The sequence below is a fragment of the Periophthalmus magnuspinnatus genome, chromosome 4 (assembly GCF_009829125.3).
Source record: "Periophthalmus magnuspinnatus isolate fPerMag1 chromosome 4, fPerMag1.2.pri, whole genome shotgun sequence".
Taxonomy (NCBI): Eukaryota; Metazoa; Chordata; class Actinopteri; order Gobiiformes; family Gobiidae; genus Periophthalmus; species Periophthalmus magnuspinnatus.
The window spans coordinates 20,539,047-20,554,152 of record NC_047129.1 but is presented as its reverse complement, the minus strand read 5'-3'; the positions used below and the strand labels follow the sequence as shown (position 1 = coordinate 20,554,152).

At 41.0% G+C, this 15,106-nt stretch overlaps 1 protein-coding gene across 3 annotated transcripts in view; it reads left to right on the top strand.

Moving 5' to 3' along the window:
* Nucleotides 1-637: 637 nt before the first annotated feature.
* The window catches only part of jak1 (Janus kinase 1), a 50,444-nt gene continuing 35,975 nt past the window's right edge, over nucleotides 638-15,106 (top strand). Inside the window, exons 1-6 of one of the 3 annotated variants that reach the window (XM_033964807.2) lie at nucleotides 638-847; nucleotides 8,851-9,059; nucleotides 10,770-10,893; nucleotides 11,157-11,310; nucleotides 11,812-11,975; nucleotides 14,279-14,547. In XM_033964807.2, the coding sequence (XP_033820698.1) occupies nucleotides 8,858-9,059; nucleotides 10,770-10,893; nucleotides 11,157-11,310; nucleotides 11,812-11,975; nucleotides 14,279-14,547 (913 nt within the window). In that variant the 5' untranslated portion in view covers nucleotides 638-847; nucleotides 8,851-8,857. The remainder of the gene's footprint in view (nucleotides 848-8,850; nucleotides 9,060-10,769; nucleotides 10,894-11,156; nucleotides 11,311-11,811; nucleotides 11,976-14,278; nucleotides 14,548-15,106) is intronic. The other 2 variants (XR_008648673.1, XM_055221025.1) reach the window with 2 other exon arrangements.

Sequence of the window (15,106 nt, the reverse complement as noted above, 5' to 3'; positions counted from 1 at the left end):
AAACTGACTTTGTGAGGATTAATCCATGTTCTAATGCTGTTACCTCCTCAAAACAGACCTGGAGTTGTGTTTTGTTTCATTCACACATGTTTGACCCTTTATTATCAGTCTGTTTACATCTCCAAAGCTCAAAATGCTCTGTTCCACCTTGTGATGTCATGAAGTGGTAGTTTTCAAGTTAACAGCTTCTTTTACCTTTAGTTCAGTAGAGATTGACAATTCCAGGGCTGAAATGATCCAAATGATTCTAGTGAAGGTGTATGAAGTTTAAAAACACAGTGGAGCACTTCTTGTATTACCACATGATGACATCACAAGGTGTTTTCAGTGTGAGAGAAGAGCTCAGCCTAAATATTCAGGGTTTGTGTGTTAGATGTGTGAAAGAAACAAAATACAGCTCCAGGTCTGTTTTGAGGAGGTAGTTTTGTTTTTTGTTTTTCATTTTAACACTAAACCTCAGACTCCATTTTGTGCAGATGTGCACTTTTTCAAATCTGCACGTTTACAGAGTTGCAGCCAAAACATTTCTTCTGAGCTTCAATGAATTACAGCAGCTGTGACGTCATCTTGAGTGACAGTAGACTCAACCTATCAGAGACGACGTCGTATAAACGGCTACTGCGTCGTTTTCGAGAAGGGGCGGGGTCTTGTCCGGAAGAGGAGCCGTGCGCGAGGAGGACGCACTCTCGGACCTGTGTGCGGACTTTTACGGCCAATCCATTAGAAAACAGACTGTTTTTATATTAAACTGGATAAAGAGGTCAGTTTCCTCTGATTGTGATCATAAACAGGACAGAGACAGAGTCAGAGTCTGAAGCGGGGGCCGCGGCTGAGGCGCGTCAGCTCCGTGAGTAAAACGCGTCTCTTTTGGTTTTCCTTTTGAAACTGTTTCGATCAGCTGATGTGTTTGCTCAGACACATCCATTGTTCACTTGTTGTTCAGTTTTGTCGTGTGTCAAACTAAAGAGAGTCTTAAATCTGAGGATTTGACCCAAACGTTTGGAGCTGACGCAGTCTCTGGACACGTCGCGTCACAGAGCTGAAGCTCAACGCCCCGCGACACGGACAGGGCTGTTTCCTTTATGTTATTCAAACAATCATCTTAAACCACTTAAACCTTTAACACTGGTCATCTGGACCCGGGGAAACTCCACATTTATTCTCTTTAAAGACGCGCTATTTGTGCGTAAAAGCGCGTTTGGAGCTTTGAGACAAACAGACCAGGCGCCAGGCGGACAACGCAATTATTGTGCAGTAAACTGCAGCAAACATGACGGAAACATGCAGAAATATATGAAATAATCTTTATTAAATAACGCTTTAATGCTCAGGGCGTTACTTTGGATGTTTTTTATTTGTTTAATGAGATTCACTGTCAGTCCGTTTAGTTTCTCTTAAAATCAATATCATTTTCCCAAAGGAGGTTTTAAATGTGTCAGTTTCTCTTTACGCACATCCACATGTTCTTTAAGATGTTCATTTTCAGTTGATAATTATCGCGGTGGATATTGGCGGTATTTTGCTGAGGTAAATGTAAAACTATTAGAGAGAATACTGAAACCAAAACATGAGGCAGAACTATCCCGCAAGACGACTCTAAATGTGCATTATTATTATGTTATTAAAAATGTGACATGCAATAAACAAAACAAATGAAACACTTCAGTTTTAGTTTATGTCATGTTTGCATAATGAGTCATAAAAGTTGTGTTTTCAACTTTCTGCAGCTCAGGTCTGATCATGCTGCAAATGAAATAACCAAAAGTGTCCCACTAAGTGCAAAGAAAAAGTAGCACGATGAATATTGACCCCAGAAAGTGTAGCTCCACAAACATGAGCCGAGTCTGTTTAAAGTGAAGTTTAAAGTGAAGTAGAGTGATGTTTATTTACTCAAATCTCTGTGACTTTTCAAATTTGACAGATTTCTGCAAATATCATTGTATAGTTTTTGTTCCTTTCAAAAAGGTCATATTTTCACTTTCTTTTCCTTCGTAGTGTGTGTTTTGTTCTTGGTAAGTGCTTTAGGAGAAGGAAGAACCGTGATATAAAGTACAATCCAACAGAACTGTGTTTAAAATATCTTTAAATGTGTTTGTTCAGGTTTAAATATCACACAAACACACAAATGGCACTCTGTATGTTTATTTGGATGTTTACTACATGCACTTTTTCTGCAAAGCTTGTTTTAAACTATATACTTGATGTTCAAATTCACAATATTTCTGTAAACATAAAAAAATTAGAGGGGACGCTGTTGTGACTTTGGGCTTTACAAAAATAAATTGCATTGAAATTTTAACCTTTAACACAAGGAACTAAAAAGAAAAAGAAATTACTTAAGGAAGTGTCACATTTAAATACGCCAAATATAAATGTACTTGTTATTACCTGTCTCAAACAAAACATATGACTCAAATGTGCATTAAATGTGCTTTTTCTGCTGAGTCTGTGTCATTATGTCAAATAAAATTCAATGACCTTTGACCTCTGCTATATACAACAACATTATATTCCTCATTTAGTTATATTTAAGACATGGTTTTGTTAAGTCTGCCCTTTTCTTCAAACTTTTTAGATTTTTAACCATGTTCTAGTCATTTCTTCTCATTGAGCCTCTGAAGTTGTATTTGGAGTGATTCATGTTGAGTAATCTTTAATCAACTATTTTCAAGATGCCATTTTGTCGATGTACCCCCGTTTAACCTCGACCGGTACATGCCCACTGTGATGTATGCACTTCCTTCTCCAGTTTTATTTTCTTAATCAATGATACTCGTGGGATTCGGCAGTGTGGCATATTAATTTTTGTACAAATTTTAAAAAAGTGTTGCTCGCTAATGTGACAGCATGCCATGCTTTGTTGTAATGTTTACGTCAACTCCCATTGAGCACAACAGTTTTCTAACGCAGAAGTCAGCGGATTTGTTTTTAAAAAAATTAAAATTAGCTACTGTGTTTCACACAGGAAGTGATCATGGGTGCACTTCTGGCTCCATTGACTCCCTTTCTGTGTAAAAACTGTCCCCTTTCTCTGTAACTGCTGCTGTTAGACTCATCATTTTGGTCTTAAACGTTCGTATTAACCTGTTCTACATGATCCTGGGGTTTTTATTTCGCTATTGTGTCTGTAAATCAAGATATGAACATTAATAACAGACAAATCAGGCGCCTTCTTTCCCTGAGGTCACTCCCACTAGTGTTAGCAACAGGTTATTTGACAGTGTTGCTAAGAGCCCACTCCTTGCTAAACCAGTGGTGTGGGTGAGAAGGGGCATTATCTGCAACAGCCTCGCTCTGGATTGGCTGTTTAGTTGCTATGATACTTGTGGTTAGAATTCCAAATATGGAACTGGGGTCAAAATTGGCCCCTGTAACTGCTCTAACCTCGATGAGCTTCATTTGGAGCTGAACGCTGTGGGTGACGTCACACTCACTTAGTCCACTTCTTTATATAGTTTGTTGTTCTGTTTTATTTAATCCATGTTTAAAATGAGGACAGGACACCAGAGAAGGACGTGATGAGGATCTGTCCAAGAATCAGTTTTAGTCCAGTATACAGATGGACTGTCCAGTAAACATTAACAGGGTCCTCTGCTGGATTCACAAACCCTTGACCACTCATGCTCATGTCCTCAGTTTTTCTCTGATCCAAACTGTTGTTGACGTTGGAACAGCCTCTTCTATGACGGAGCAGAATTCATCAGAGAGTCGTATCAGAGACTTAATGTGGGAAAAGAGCCATGAGTAGAGACAAATGCTCCCATCGGAGACATGCAAACGCTCCATCAGTGAGACAGTCAGAACACGAAGCCTGGAGGAAAATATTTGTCTTATTTGGAAAACCAGTCAGTGCCTCTGTCTGAGGCTGTAGAAGATCAGAATACAACAGAAGTAGATGTACGTCTAAACACTACAGGATCCAAAGAACCTACTCACACACAAAACCATCATCACAGGTCATTTACTCTTCAAGATATTTCAACAAACATCTCAAAGTACATTCAGACTGGAGCGATTCTCTCAGCTCCTACAAAGGTCACACCTACACCAGACTCTCAAAGAGGTGACAAGAAGAAGCCACAGACCTGAATGAGCCAAAGGAGATGAGGAGGAGATGGGTTTGGAAAGCAAAGGCACTGTCCCACAGAAAGAGCTGTCAAGGACACCAGAAACAAAATTGTAGACTTGAACCAGAATGGGAAGACTGAATCTGCAATAGGTAAACAGCTTGATGTGATGAAATCAACTGTGGGAGCAATTATTAGGAAATGGAAGACATACAAGACCACTGATAATCTCTCTCGATCTGGGGCTCTAAGATCTCACCCTGTGGGGTCAAAATGATCACAAGAACGGTGAGCAAAAATCCCAGAACCACAGGGTGGGAGCTAGTGAATGACCTGCAGAGAGCTGGGACCAAAGTAACAATGGCTACCATCAGTAACACTATTCCACTAGGGACTCAGCCTGCAGTGCCAGATGTGTCCCCCTGCTTAAGCCATTACATGTCCAGGCCTGTCTGAAGTTTGCTAGAGAGCATTCGGATGATCCAGAAGAGGATTGTTAGAATGTCATGGTCAGATGAAACCAAAGTAGAACTTTCTGGTAAAAACTCAACTTGTGTTTGGAGGAGAAAGAATGCTGAGTTGCATCCAAAGAACACCATACCTACTCTGAAGCATAGGGGTGGAAACATCATACTTTGGAGCTGTTTTTCAGCAAAGGGACCAGGATGACTGATCCGTGTAAAGGAAAAAATAAATGGGGCCATGTATCGTGAGATTTTGAGGGACAACCTCCTTCCATCAGCAAGGGCATTGAAGATGAAACGTGACTGGGTCTTTCAACATGACAATGATCCCAAACACACTGCCCAGGCAACGAAGGAGTGGCTTTGTAAGAAGCATTTCAAGGTCCCAGAGTGGCCTAGCCAGTCTCCAGATCTCAACCCCATAGAAAATCTTTGGAAGGACTTGAAAGTCTGTGTTGCGAAGCATCAGCCCCAAAACATCACTGCTCTAGAGGAGATCTGCATGGAGGAATGGGCCACACTACCAGCATGAATGTGTGAAAACCTTGTGGAGACTTACAAAAAAGGTTTGACTTCTGTCATTGCCAACAAAGGGTATATAACAAAGTATTGAGATGAACTTTTGTTATTGACCAAATACTTATTTTCCACTATAATTTGCAAATAAATTCTTTAAAAATCAGAAAATGTGATTTTCTGGATTTTTTTTTCTCATTTTCTCTCTCATAGTTGAAGTGAACCTATGATGAAAATTACAAACCTCTCTCATCTTTTAAGTGGGAAAACTTGCACAATTGGTGGCTGAATAAATACTTTTTTCCCCACTGTATATACACTGCCTGACCAAAAAAAGTCACCACCTGAATTTAACTAAGCAAATAGATACAAGCCTATAGGTACAAGTCAGGTCTAGGTTCAGCAATAGTCTGTGCTCAAAGAATGAGGTCAGCTGACACCTGAATATACTGAATGACCAGGTTATTCCATCAATGGATTTTTTCTTCCCTGATGGCACGGGCATATTCCAAGATGACAATGCCAGGATTCATCGGGCTCAAATTGTGACAGTGTGGTTCAGGAGCATGAGACATCATTTTCACACATGGATTGTCCACCACAGAGTCCAGACCTTAACCCCATTGAGAATCTTTGGGATGTGCTGGAGAAGGCTTTGTGCAGCGTCAGACTCTACCACAGGGGTCACCAACCTTTTTTAACCTGAAAGCTACTTTATGGGCACTGAGTCATACGAAGGGCGACCAGTTTGAGACGCTCTTCTGAAATAACACATTTTCTCAGTTTGCCTTTAGTTATACATTATTAATAATGATAAATGATAATCATCTATGTGAACACACTGATCATGTTGCAAGACACTGATCATATTAATGATTTTTCAAAATAATTATCAACAATGAGCAAGGAGGGAAACAGATATCAGTATTCAGCACTTTAACTTTACTAATCTTAGTAATTGTTAAATTTCCAGATGACACATCACTACATCTCATAGGAAAAGTGTCCCATTTTCACTATCCATAGACAAACCTTTTTAACAAAACATAAATAATATACATTGCACCATGTTTCACAAAGTTATCAATTATGTAATGTAATTAAAGAAAAATAAGCTTAAATATTTTTAAATAAATCTCGGTTGCGTTGTGTGACTTTTTCACCGGTGTCGTGAAAAAAAGCTGCGTTTAGCTCTGGGCTTGTTCTGCCCATAGTGCGCGTCCCCGTGGGGAGTGCGCGTCCCCGTGGGTAGTTAGTGTGGAGTTTTGTGAGACGTAGTGAAATGTCCCTCCACATTGTGCTGCTTTGCCGTCACCACAGTCGCTCCGCAGATGAGATACGTGCCGGTTTCTTTTACAGTCTTAAATCGTTGTGAAAGTGATCTCTTTATTTTCTACCATGTTTTGGAGTAAGAAACTGCTTTCAGCGCATCGTCACAGCGCTCGCGAGCGGAGCACTGGTTTTTGTCACGTGCACAATACTGACCTTTGAAGTGAGTAGGTCAAAGTTCACCTTAACTTATCTAAACTTCACGTATAATGAACATATGTTTAAGATATTGTCATTTTTAAATCTATATAAATGCAAGGGTGATAAAAAAAAAATAGCAACAGAATAAAATTAAATTTTAGATGCAGCTCCTTAGTGAGTTCTGCTATTTTTAGAACCGGTCTGCGGGCGACTCATGTGGGGCTTGGGGGCGACATGGCGCCCGCGGGCACAGGGTTGGTGACCCCTGTTCTACCATCATCAATGCAAGATCTTGGTGAAAAATGAATGCAACACTGGATGGAAATAAATCATGTGACATTGTAGAAGCTTGTCAAAACAATGCCACAGCGATTGCAAAGCTAAAGGAGGTCGAACAAAATATTACAGTGTGTGACCTTTTTTTTTTTTTTTTGATGGTGACTTTTTTTTTTTGACCAGGCAGTGTATGAACACAACCACTTTACTGTTTTTACATCCAAATGTCTGCATTAAAGCTCTGACAGCCGGGATCTGTATTTGAAGATCTGAGTTAATGGCTCAGAAATGTAATTCCTGAAAATGTGAGAGATGCAGAGCTCAGCGCAGCTAATGTGGGCCCGACGCTGACCAGATGTGGGCCCGATGCGTTTGATCCCCGGGTCACCCGGGCCATTCTGTGTGGAGTTTGCATGTTCTCCCCATCAACCCAAATCACAAATACAACTACATCATGGATGCTGATTTCTGTTTCTATATTACTTGAACTGTGTGCCATGTTTTTACCGTGCTTTTGTGATGACCACAGAGGCTGTTTGTCCACTTCTAAGCTCTTGTATCTTGTACTTTAGTCGTGAATCCTCAGGTGAAAATTGAACTTTGAACCTGGGGCCGTGTTGATCTTGGGCGAGTTCACACAGACCAGGGTGAGGCGCCGTTCTGCGGGAGCTCAGGGTCAGCTGGTGTAAACACACTTTACTCTTTTACTTTACAGAGAGTGAAGAGTGTCAGTGATCTAGGGAACTGTGTCGTTTTGATGAAATATGTTTTATTTTTAACATTTAGAGTGTTAGAAACCAGCACCTTTAACCACAGGGTGAATGGAGCACACCACAGGGAAACAACTCAGTGTGAACTCTCCTCCCTTACTCTGTCCTCTCCTCCTCCTCCCCTCCTCTGTTCTCTCTTCCTCTTCCCCTCCTCTTCTTCTCTTCTCCTCTCCTCTTCCAGCTATGTGGGGCGGTGTTGACGTCCGTCTCTTTGTTTATTCTGCCAGATACAAGGAAATGAAATGTTCCGTGTTGAAACAGTGCCATTGAACAGGACTGTGTTCTGTGTGTGTGTTGAACAGGAGTGTGTTCTGTGTGTGTGTTGAACAGGAGTGTGTTCTGTGTGATTTTAAACAGTTATAAATCAGTCAAACGGCAGCGGCGTCTGTCAGAAATGGACTTGTTCCATATTTTTGCCTAGTAGAAGCAGAAACGTGATGCGGTGGTGTAAACGTCATTTAATTTGAACACGTTCTAATGTAACGCTGTTTATGTAAATGAGGCGTTATGGAGGTTGGCCAAGAGATGGAGCAGGCAGAGTCATGGATCTGTGTTTGAGCTTAAAACTGCATTAAAGGGCCACGAGCGAGGAACATCCTCTGGATCAGACCGTGACGACTGAGAATCCCATGCCCCACTGATCTGTTCTAATGTTTCCTCGTCACAAACAGACCTGGAGTTGTGTTTTGTTTCATTCACACATGTTTAACACACAAACCCTGCATATTTAGGCTGAGTTCTTTTCTCAAACTGAAAACACTCTGTTCCACCGTGTGATGTCATCATGTGGTAATGCAGGAAGTGCCTCACTGTATTTTTAAACTCCACACACCTTCGCTAGAATCATCTGGATCATTTCAGCCCTGTAATTGCCAATCTCTACCTAACTGAAGGTAAAAGGAGCTGTTCACTTGAAAACTACCACTTCATGACATCACACAGTGGAACAGAGCATTTTGAGCTTTGGAGATGTAGAGTGAGATGTAAAGTGTTACTCAAACATATGTGAATGAAATAAAACACAACTCCAGGTCTGTTTTTGAGGAGGTAACAGCATTAGAACATATTTCACTGAAACAGCAGGTTGCCGCAGAGGTCAGATACCTCCTGTTCTCCTGTTATAGATGTGTAGATCAGAGCGCTGACGCAGCCCCTATTTATGCTGCCCCAAAGTCTCTTTTCAAACTAGGGTCACGTTTGTCACAACCTTTAAAACTGCTGTGTTGATGAAGTAAAAATACTGCCCTCTACTGGCTCTAATTGTGCCCTGTCCTCTGTCTGGTGCAGTGTCTGAATGCCAACGCTGAGGGCCATGGAGTTAAGTCGGCAACTGTGTGGGAAGATGAGGAGGTCCAAGCGATCGCAGGCTTCTTCACCTACCAACACCTCCCCTGGTCTCCACATCCACCTGTACACGCCCGACACAGAGCCGCTCCACTACAAAGGCACCTGCTGCACGGCCGAGGAGCTGTGTGTCGAGGCCGCTAAGAAGTGCTGTAAGTTTGTATTTTTCTCCTATGTTCTAATGCCGTTCCTCATCAAAGACATGCTTGAAGAGGTTTTAGATGTCATCCATGCATGTTTGAGAAATCTACTGATCTCTCCGAGGCCCTATTCAAACCCTCCTCACAGTTAGTAGTAAGTCTGTACAGGGCTCCGCCCACAAGCCTACACCACCCATGCTCCCACATGACAATTCTCTATAAATATATAAAAAATGATACAAAACAACACGCTACAACTTCACAAACCTGGTGTGATGTGCAGTAGTTTCATTAACGCTGATTGTGATGTGATAGCGCTGTGAATGGGGCAGGGTTTTTGACTCAGAGCGGCAAAAACGGAAGTGAAACTTATAAAACATGTTAATATGTTGTTTTGGGCAAGTATAGCATTTTCAAAACAATAAAAGGAAACATGGTGATCTAAATATGTTATGTGTTACTGTTAATACCCCATAGAAGTAAATACCCCCTCTTTAATACCACATAGAAGTAAAATAATCCCTCTTTAATACCCAATAAAGGTAAATACTCCCTCTTTAATGCAGGGTGGGTTTAGGTGTGTCATCATCTGTAATTTTCCAATGAACTTGTTTCTAAATTTTAAATATTGGCAGAGTGAAACACAGTGAGTCAAATAAAATGGTACTAAAAGTGACCCCAAAAATGAAATGGATAAATATTGAGCTGGTAAACAATATCTGCTTCATAATTCACTGTGATTGGTTAAATCCAGCTGTCACTCACTCAGAGTATTACAGAAGCCGACCAATAGGAGATGTGTGCAGGAAAATGTGTCTTTGTTTGAGTCATAGTCTGTTTATATAAATGGACATAGCTAACCTGCTAGCCACTGCGTTCCAAACAGGAAGTGATCATGGACGCACTTCCGGCTCCATCGACTCCAATTCACTTTCTGTGTAAAAACTGTGTCCATTCTCTCTGTAACTGCTGCTGTCAGACTCATCATTTTGGTCTTTTATTTCACTATTGTGTCTGCAAATCAAGATATGAACATTAATAGCGCAAATCAGATGCCTTTTTTTTCACCGAGGTCGCTAGCGTTAGCAACAGGTTTGATTGACAGTGTTACTAAGCTCCCGCTCCCTGGTAACCAGCGGTGATATCAGAATTCCAAACATCGAAATCTGCTCCATCTGGCCCCTATTCACCTTATTCCAGATATCATTGTTTGGGTTGTATTATTTTGTATGGAGCTGCCTATCTGCAATGCCGACGTGTTGTTGTACATAAACATTGAATATCTGACACAAAGCAACCCACTTTATATAATATTTTAGCACCAAAACGTTTCCTAAATTCTCCTATGAAAATGAACAGGATTTCCACTTAACTGGAGGTGCTACTACAAATAGTGCGCAGTTTAATCACATTTACGGAAAAAATGCATGGGGCCGAATAAGGTCAATAACTGCTCTCCTCGATGAGCTTCATCTGGAGCTGAACGCTGTAGGTGACATCCACTTCGTTACAGTCGCCCGGCCCTGTTTCAGACATGTTACTGAGGGTTTTCTTCATCCAAAACTGAGGAAATTTGGAGGTGGGCAATAATGACATAAATAATATTATTTTGGGGAATTATTTTGAATGTGTAATCTCTCAGACTCGTGCTCAAACGTCCGCTTTAATATTCTTGTGTTGAAGTTCTTGTATTATAAATCTGTTTTGTTGTTATTGTTACAGCGATCTCTCCCTTATGCTTCAACCTGTTCTCCCTGTACGACGAGGACAGTCGTCTGTGGTACCCCCCCAACCACCAGTTCAAGATCTCAGACGACACCAGCCTCAAGCTGCATTATCGCATGAGGTGAGAGGGGCGGAGATGGGCCCTCCTCTATTTTACATGCTCTGGTTTCATATTCAGATCTTTAATGTGACATAATAATGACGGCTTCACTGGCTCAGTGTGGACCTGCTGTGTTTTAGGATTATTGATGATCACTGATGGGGCTGTATGACATATCGCAAAAGTGTCAATATCGAAGTCTGCTTACACAATGCTTACATGAGATTTCCTTTACAAGACCAAGCAGTTGACTGTTGTGTGTTGTGTTGTGTGTGTTTTGACAGGTTCTACTTTAAGAACTGGCATGGAACTACAGAGGGCGAGTCTCCTGTGTGGAGGCACTGCATCAGTAAACTGAAAGGAGGCCCGACCCATGAGAAACCCCCCGAGGGAACGCCACTGCTGGACGCCGCCTCGCTGGACTATCTGTTTGCCCAGGTCTCTACCCGCTGCCCACATCACAAGACAGAACCAGAGTCTTCACTGCTCTATAAATCACACATTCACCATCGACTCAAAATCACAAAGACTCAGATCATTTAAGTCTTTATACAGACAAATGTTGTACCGGTTTTAGTTTGAAATTCAGGGGATTCTTGTCTTAGTTCAACAGTTCATTTTCAGTCTTATCATCTAATACTTGTCATACTAAAAAAATCTAAATTACCTTTTTATTATGCATTAAATAGGCCCTGTTTTATGTTCACATGCCCCAAAATGTGATTATAATTGGATCTTTGTGTGTATATTTGATGTTCTCTGTTTTACCCCATTCCCCATTTCAGATACACAAACGCTGAATGAGAGAGTGTGTCCCAACTTTGGCCTGATCGTGTATACTGCCAAAAGTCTTAATCTTCATAATAATAATTTGAGTGGCCATGCGACTGCAGCCTCTGAAGTCTGTTTCCTTGTGTTTGTGTGTGTCTGTGTGTGCAGGGCCTTCATGACTTCCACACAGGCTGGATTCCTCTCAGAGCGTCTAACTCTGACTCAGAGCAACATGAAATCGAGAACGAGTGCCTGGGCATGGCTGTTCTGGCCATTACTCACCATTCACTCAGCAAAGAAATCCCACTCACAACCGTTTCACAAGAAATGAGGTAAGACACACTACTACTACACACGCTCTGAGGTACACACACTACGGCCGTGTCTCAATTCACCAACAAGCCCTTAAATGCACCATTCGTGTGCATCGAACTATGTCCCATTATGCACCGCGCCTATGCAAAAAAGCGAAGAAAATTGAGTATGTTATGCAATACACATTCAAATGATCATATTGGTTTATCTCACCTACTACAGTGCGACATGAACCTGTTGCGACATGAAACTGTTAAATTTGAATAAAGATATGTATAGGCCGTTTGTTTGATGATTAAAAAACCTGTGCAGCACTGGCAACTCAGGTTTATTTTGCAGTACATTCTTCTGGGCTGGTTTGGGGAAACAAAAGAAGTTACATTGAATAAAGGAATGTGCAGTTATTCCCAGACAATAATTGGAAGAAGAATACATTATTATTATTAGAAATTATAATTATTGCAATAACAAAAAAAATGGAAGAATGTTCGTTTTCTGGTGTTACCGTCAAAGAGTTGACCGTCTTCATAAGCCCCACGCTGGTCTGCACAACATTTACCTTAACGTTAGTAAATCAAGATACCAATTTGAGGTAGTGCTGCACTGCTAGGAAATACCTTACAATAATAAAATGAGATGGCACACGGCATAGAACATAAACAGCGCCTTCTACTGGTATTAAAGTGGTTTAGCCACAGATCAAATTAAACGTGGCCAAAATACCGAATCGTTAAACTCCAATATCCCACTTTATGTACAACTAATCTGTGTTCTCCGGTTTACAGACTATGAATGTAAAAATTATATTGGTTGCTTCTGTTTCTGTTTCTGTTATTACGTTTTAACAAGGTATATTTTGTTAAAGTTATGAAGTAGCTACAATTGGGTAAAAAATCGCCTATAACCTTATATTTGCCTATTGATATTCAAAGGAAAAGATGAATTCCATACTTCATTCAATCTAAACAGAAATGAACGGCTGCAATGATGACACCGTGACTCTTCTTCTATTAAATAATAAATAATAAAAAATAACATAAGCAAAGTATGTAACGTAAGCGCACAGACAGCGGCTGAAGTACGCTCTGTGGTGTACACACAGACTACAGCACACACACTCTACAGCACACACACAGTACTGTACACCCACTGTGAGGTAGGACAATACACACACTCTGAGGTACACACACTACAGTACAAACACTCTGAGGTAGGGCAGTGCACACACTACACACACTGGGAAGTACACACACTGCACACACTCCACGGGACACACACTACAGGACACACACTCTGAGGTAGGACAGTACACACACTCTGTACTCCATTAACCCACAGCTGCCTCTATCTGTCTCTCTCACATCAGAAAAAGGCTCAAAGTGCTCATGACTAATGTGTTTGTGTGATTCTGACTTGTTATTTTGGGTTAGGTTTGGTTTGGTGAGTTAGGTTTGGTTTGTTGGGTTAGTGCCTATGCCAGATGTTTTTCATAGTTTTACATAATTTAAGTGTCAGTTTGGGGAAAAATCCATCTGCCTCATCTCATCATCACAGCAAACTCCATCAAAATGTACGACATTTAACACACAAGAAACCATTTAACTTAACAAAATAAACATGTCGTTTTAATTCCTCAGGTATCCAAGTATGATGCAGTTTCCCTAGTAACGTTTTTCTTTTATTTTGTGTCTAATCATGACTATTGTGTAATTTATTCTAGTTTGGGCTTTGTTTACATTACGGTTGCTTGGTAACAGTTACATACAGAGCAATGTCAAATCAGCAACAAGTTTCTGTGGAAAAACTGAAAACAAGATAAGCAAAATGAAACAGACCTGTGTTTGACAGGAGCCATTTTGAGGACTCTTCACCATTTGAAGACAGGATAGGTTTTGTTTTAAATTGTTAATCGCTATGGCAACGGTCCCAATTGGTTATCATTTCAAAACCCATAGATAAAAGTAAAGTGAAACGTTTTCTATGACATCTAATCCTCCCTGTGCAAATACGATCAAACTGAAGCATTTTAGTTATTTTAAAAATACAATACAAATGTAACAGGACAACACTGTTTCTTCACTGATCCGAACATTAGTGGTTCAAATCCCGCTCTCGACATAAATGTGATTGGTAGAGCGGTCAGGTTTGTGATGCGATTCCAGTTTCCACAGATGAATGGTGATGTTGTGTCCTTGGGCAAGACACATAATCCCCCTCGCCCCCAGTGTCTGTGTACAGTGGTGTGTGATCAGTTCAAAGGTCACTCACAGATTCACTCACACATTCTAACAGTTCTGTCTTTGTGATCTTTTATTTACAGTTACAAGTGCTTCATTCCTGAGTCTCTAAACCGAAACATAAAACAACGAAATATTTTGACCCGTGTCAGGATCAATAACGTGTTTAAGAAGTTCTTGAGTGAGTTTAACCAGCGCACGGTCAGAGACAGCCACATCGCACCCTATGACCTCAAGATCAAGTATCTGGCCACTCTGGAGGGGCTGACCACAGGGTTAGGGACGGAGCTGTTGGAGCCTGTGTCCGTGAGCATCAAGCACGAGGGCGAGCTGTGCGACGGAGTGTACCACGGTAAGAACTGTGCCCCTGTCAGCCGCCATCCAGTCCACCAAGCCCCTGTACACACACAAGTACACACACAAGGCACACGTAGAGTCACACCCTCTCATTCAGTGTTTTATTTCTTTATTTTTACTGCTTTCTACATTTTAAAACAGACCAAAGGCATCAAATATATGAAGATATATGGAATTATGTAGTAAAGAAAAAGAGTTAAAAGCCCATGTTACACGGTGTCTGACCTCTGTTCTAATGTTGTTTCCTCATCACAAACAGACCTGGAGTTGTGTTTGTTTCATTCACACATGGTTAACATGCAAACCCTGTATATTTAAGCTGAGTTCGATATTTGAGTTTATTCTCACAGGAGAACTGAACGGTCGATTCAAACTGCTGTGTGCTGATGCCCTACAAGTCCCACAGTGGTACAGAATCCCCACTCAAAAGTCAGCCGGTTATCAGCCTTGAACCTCCAGCAGAGGGCGATCTTTGGCTCAGTGAGCTGCCTCCATCTGCATAAAGAGTATATATTATGTATTTGTAGTTTTATTTGAACACTTTAGTCCAAAGA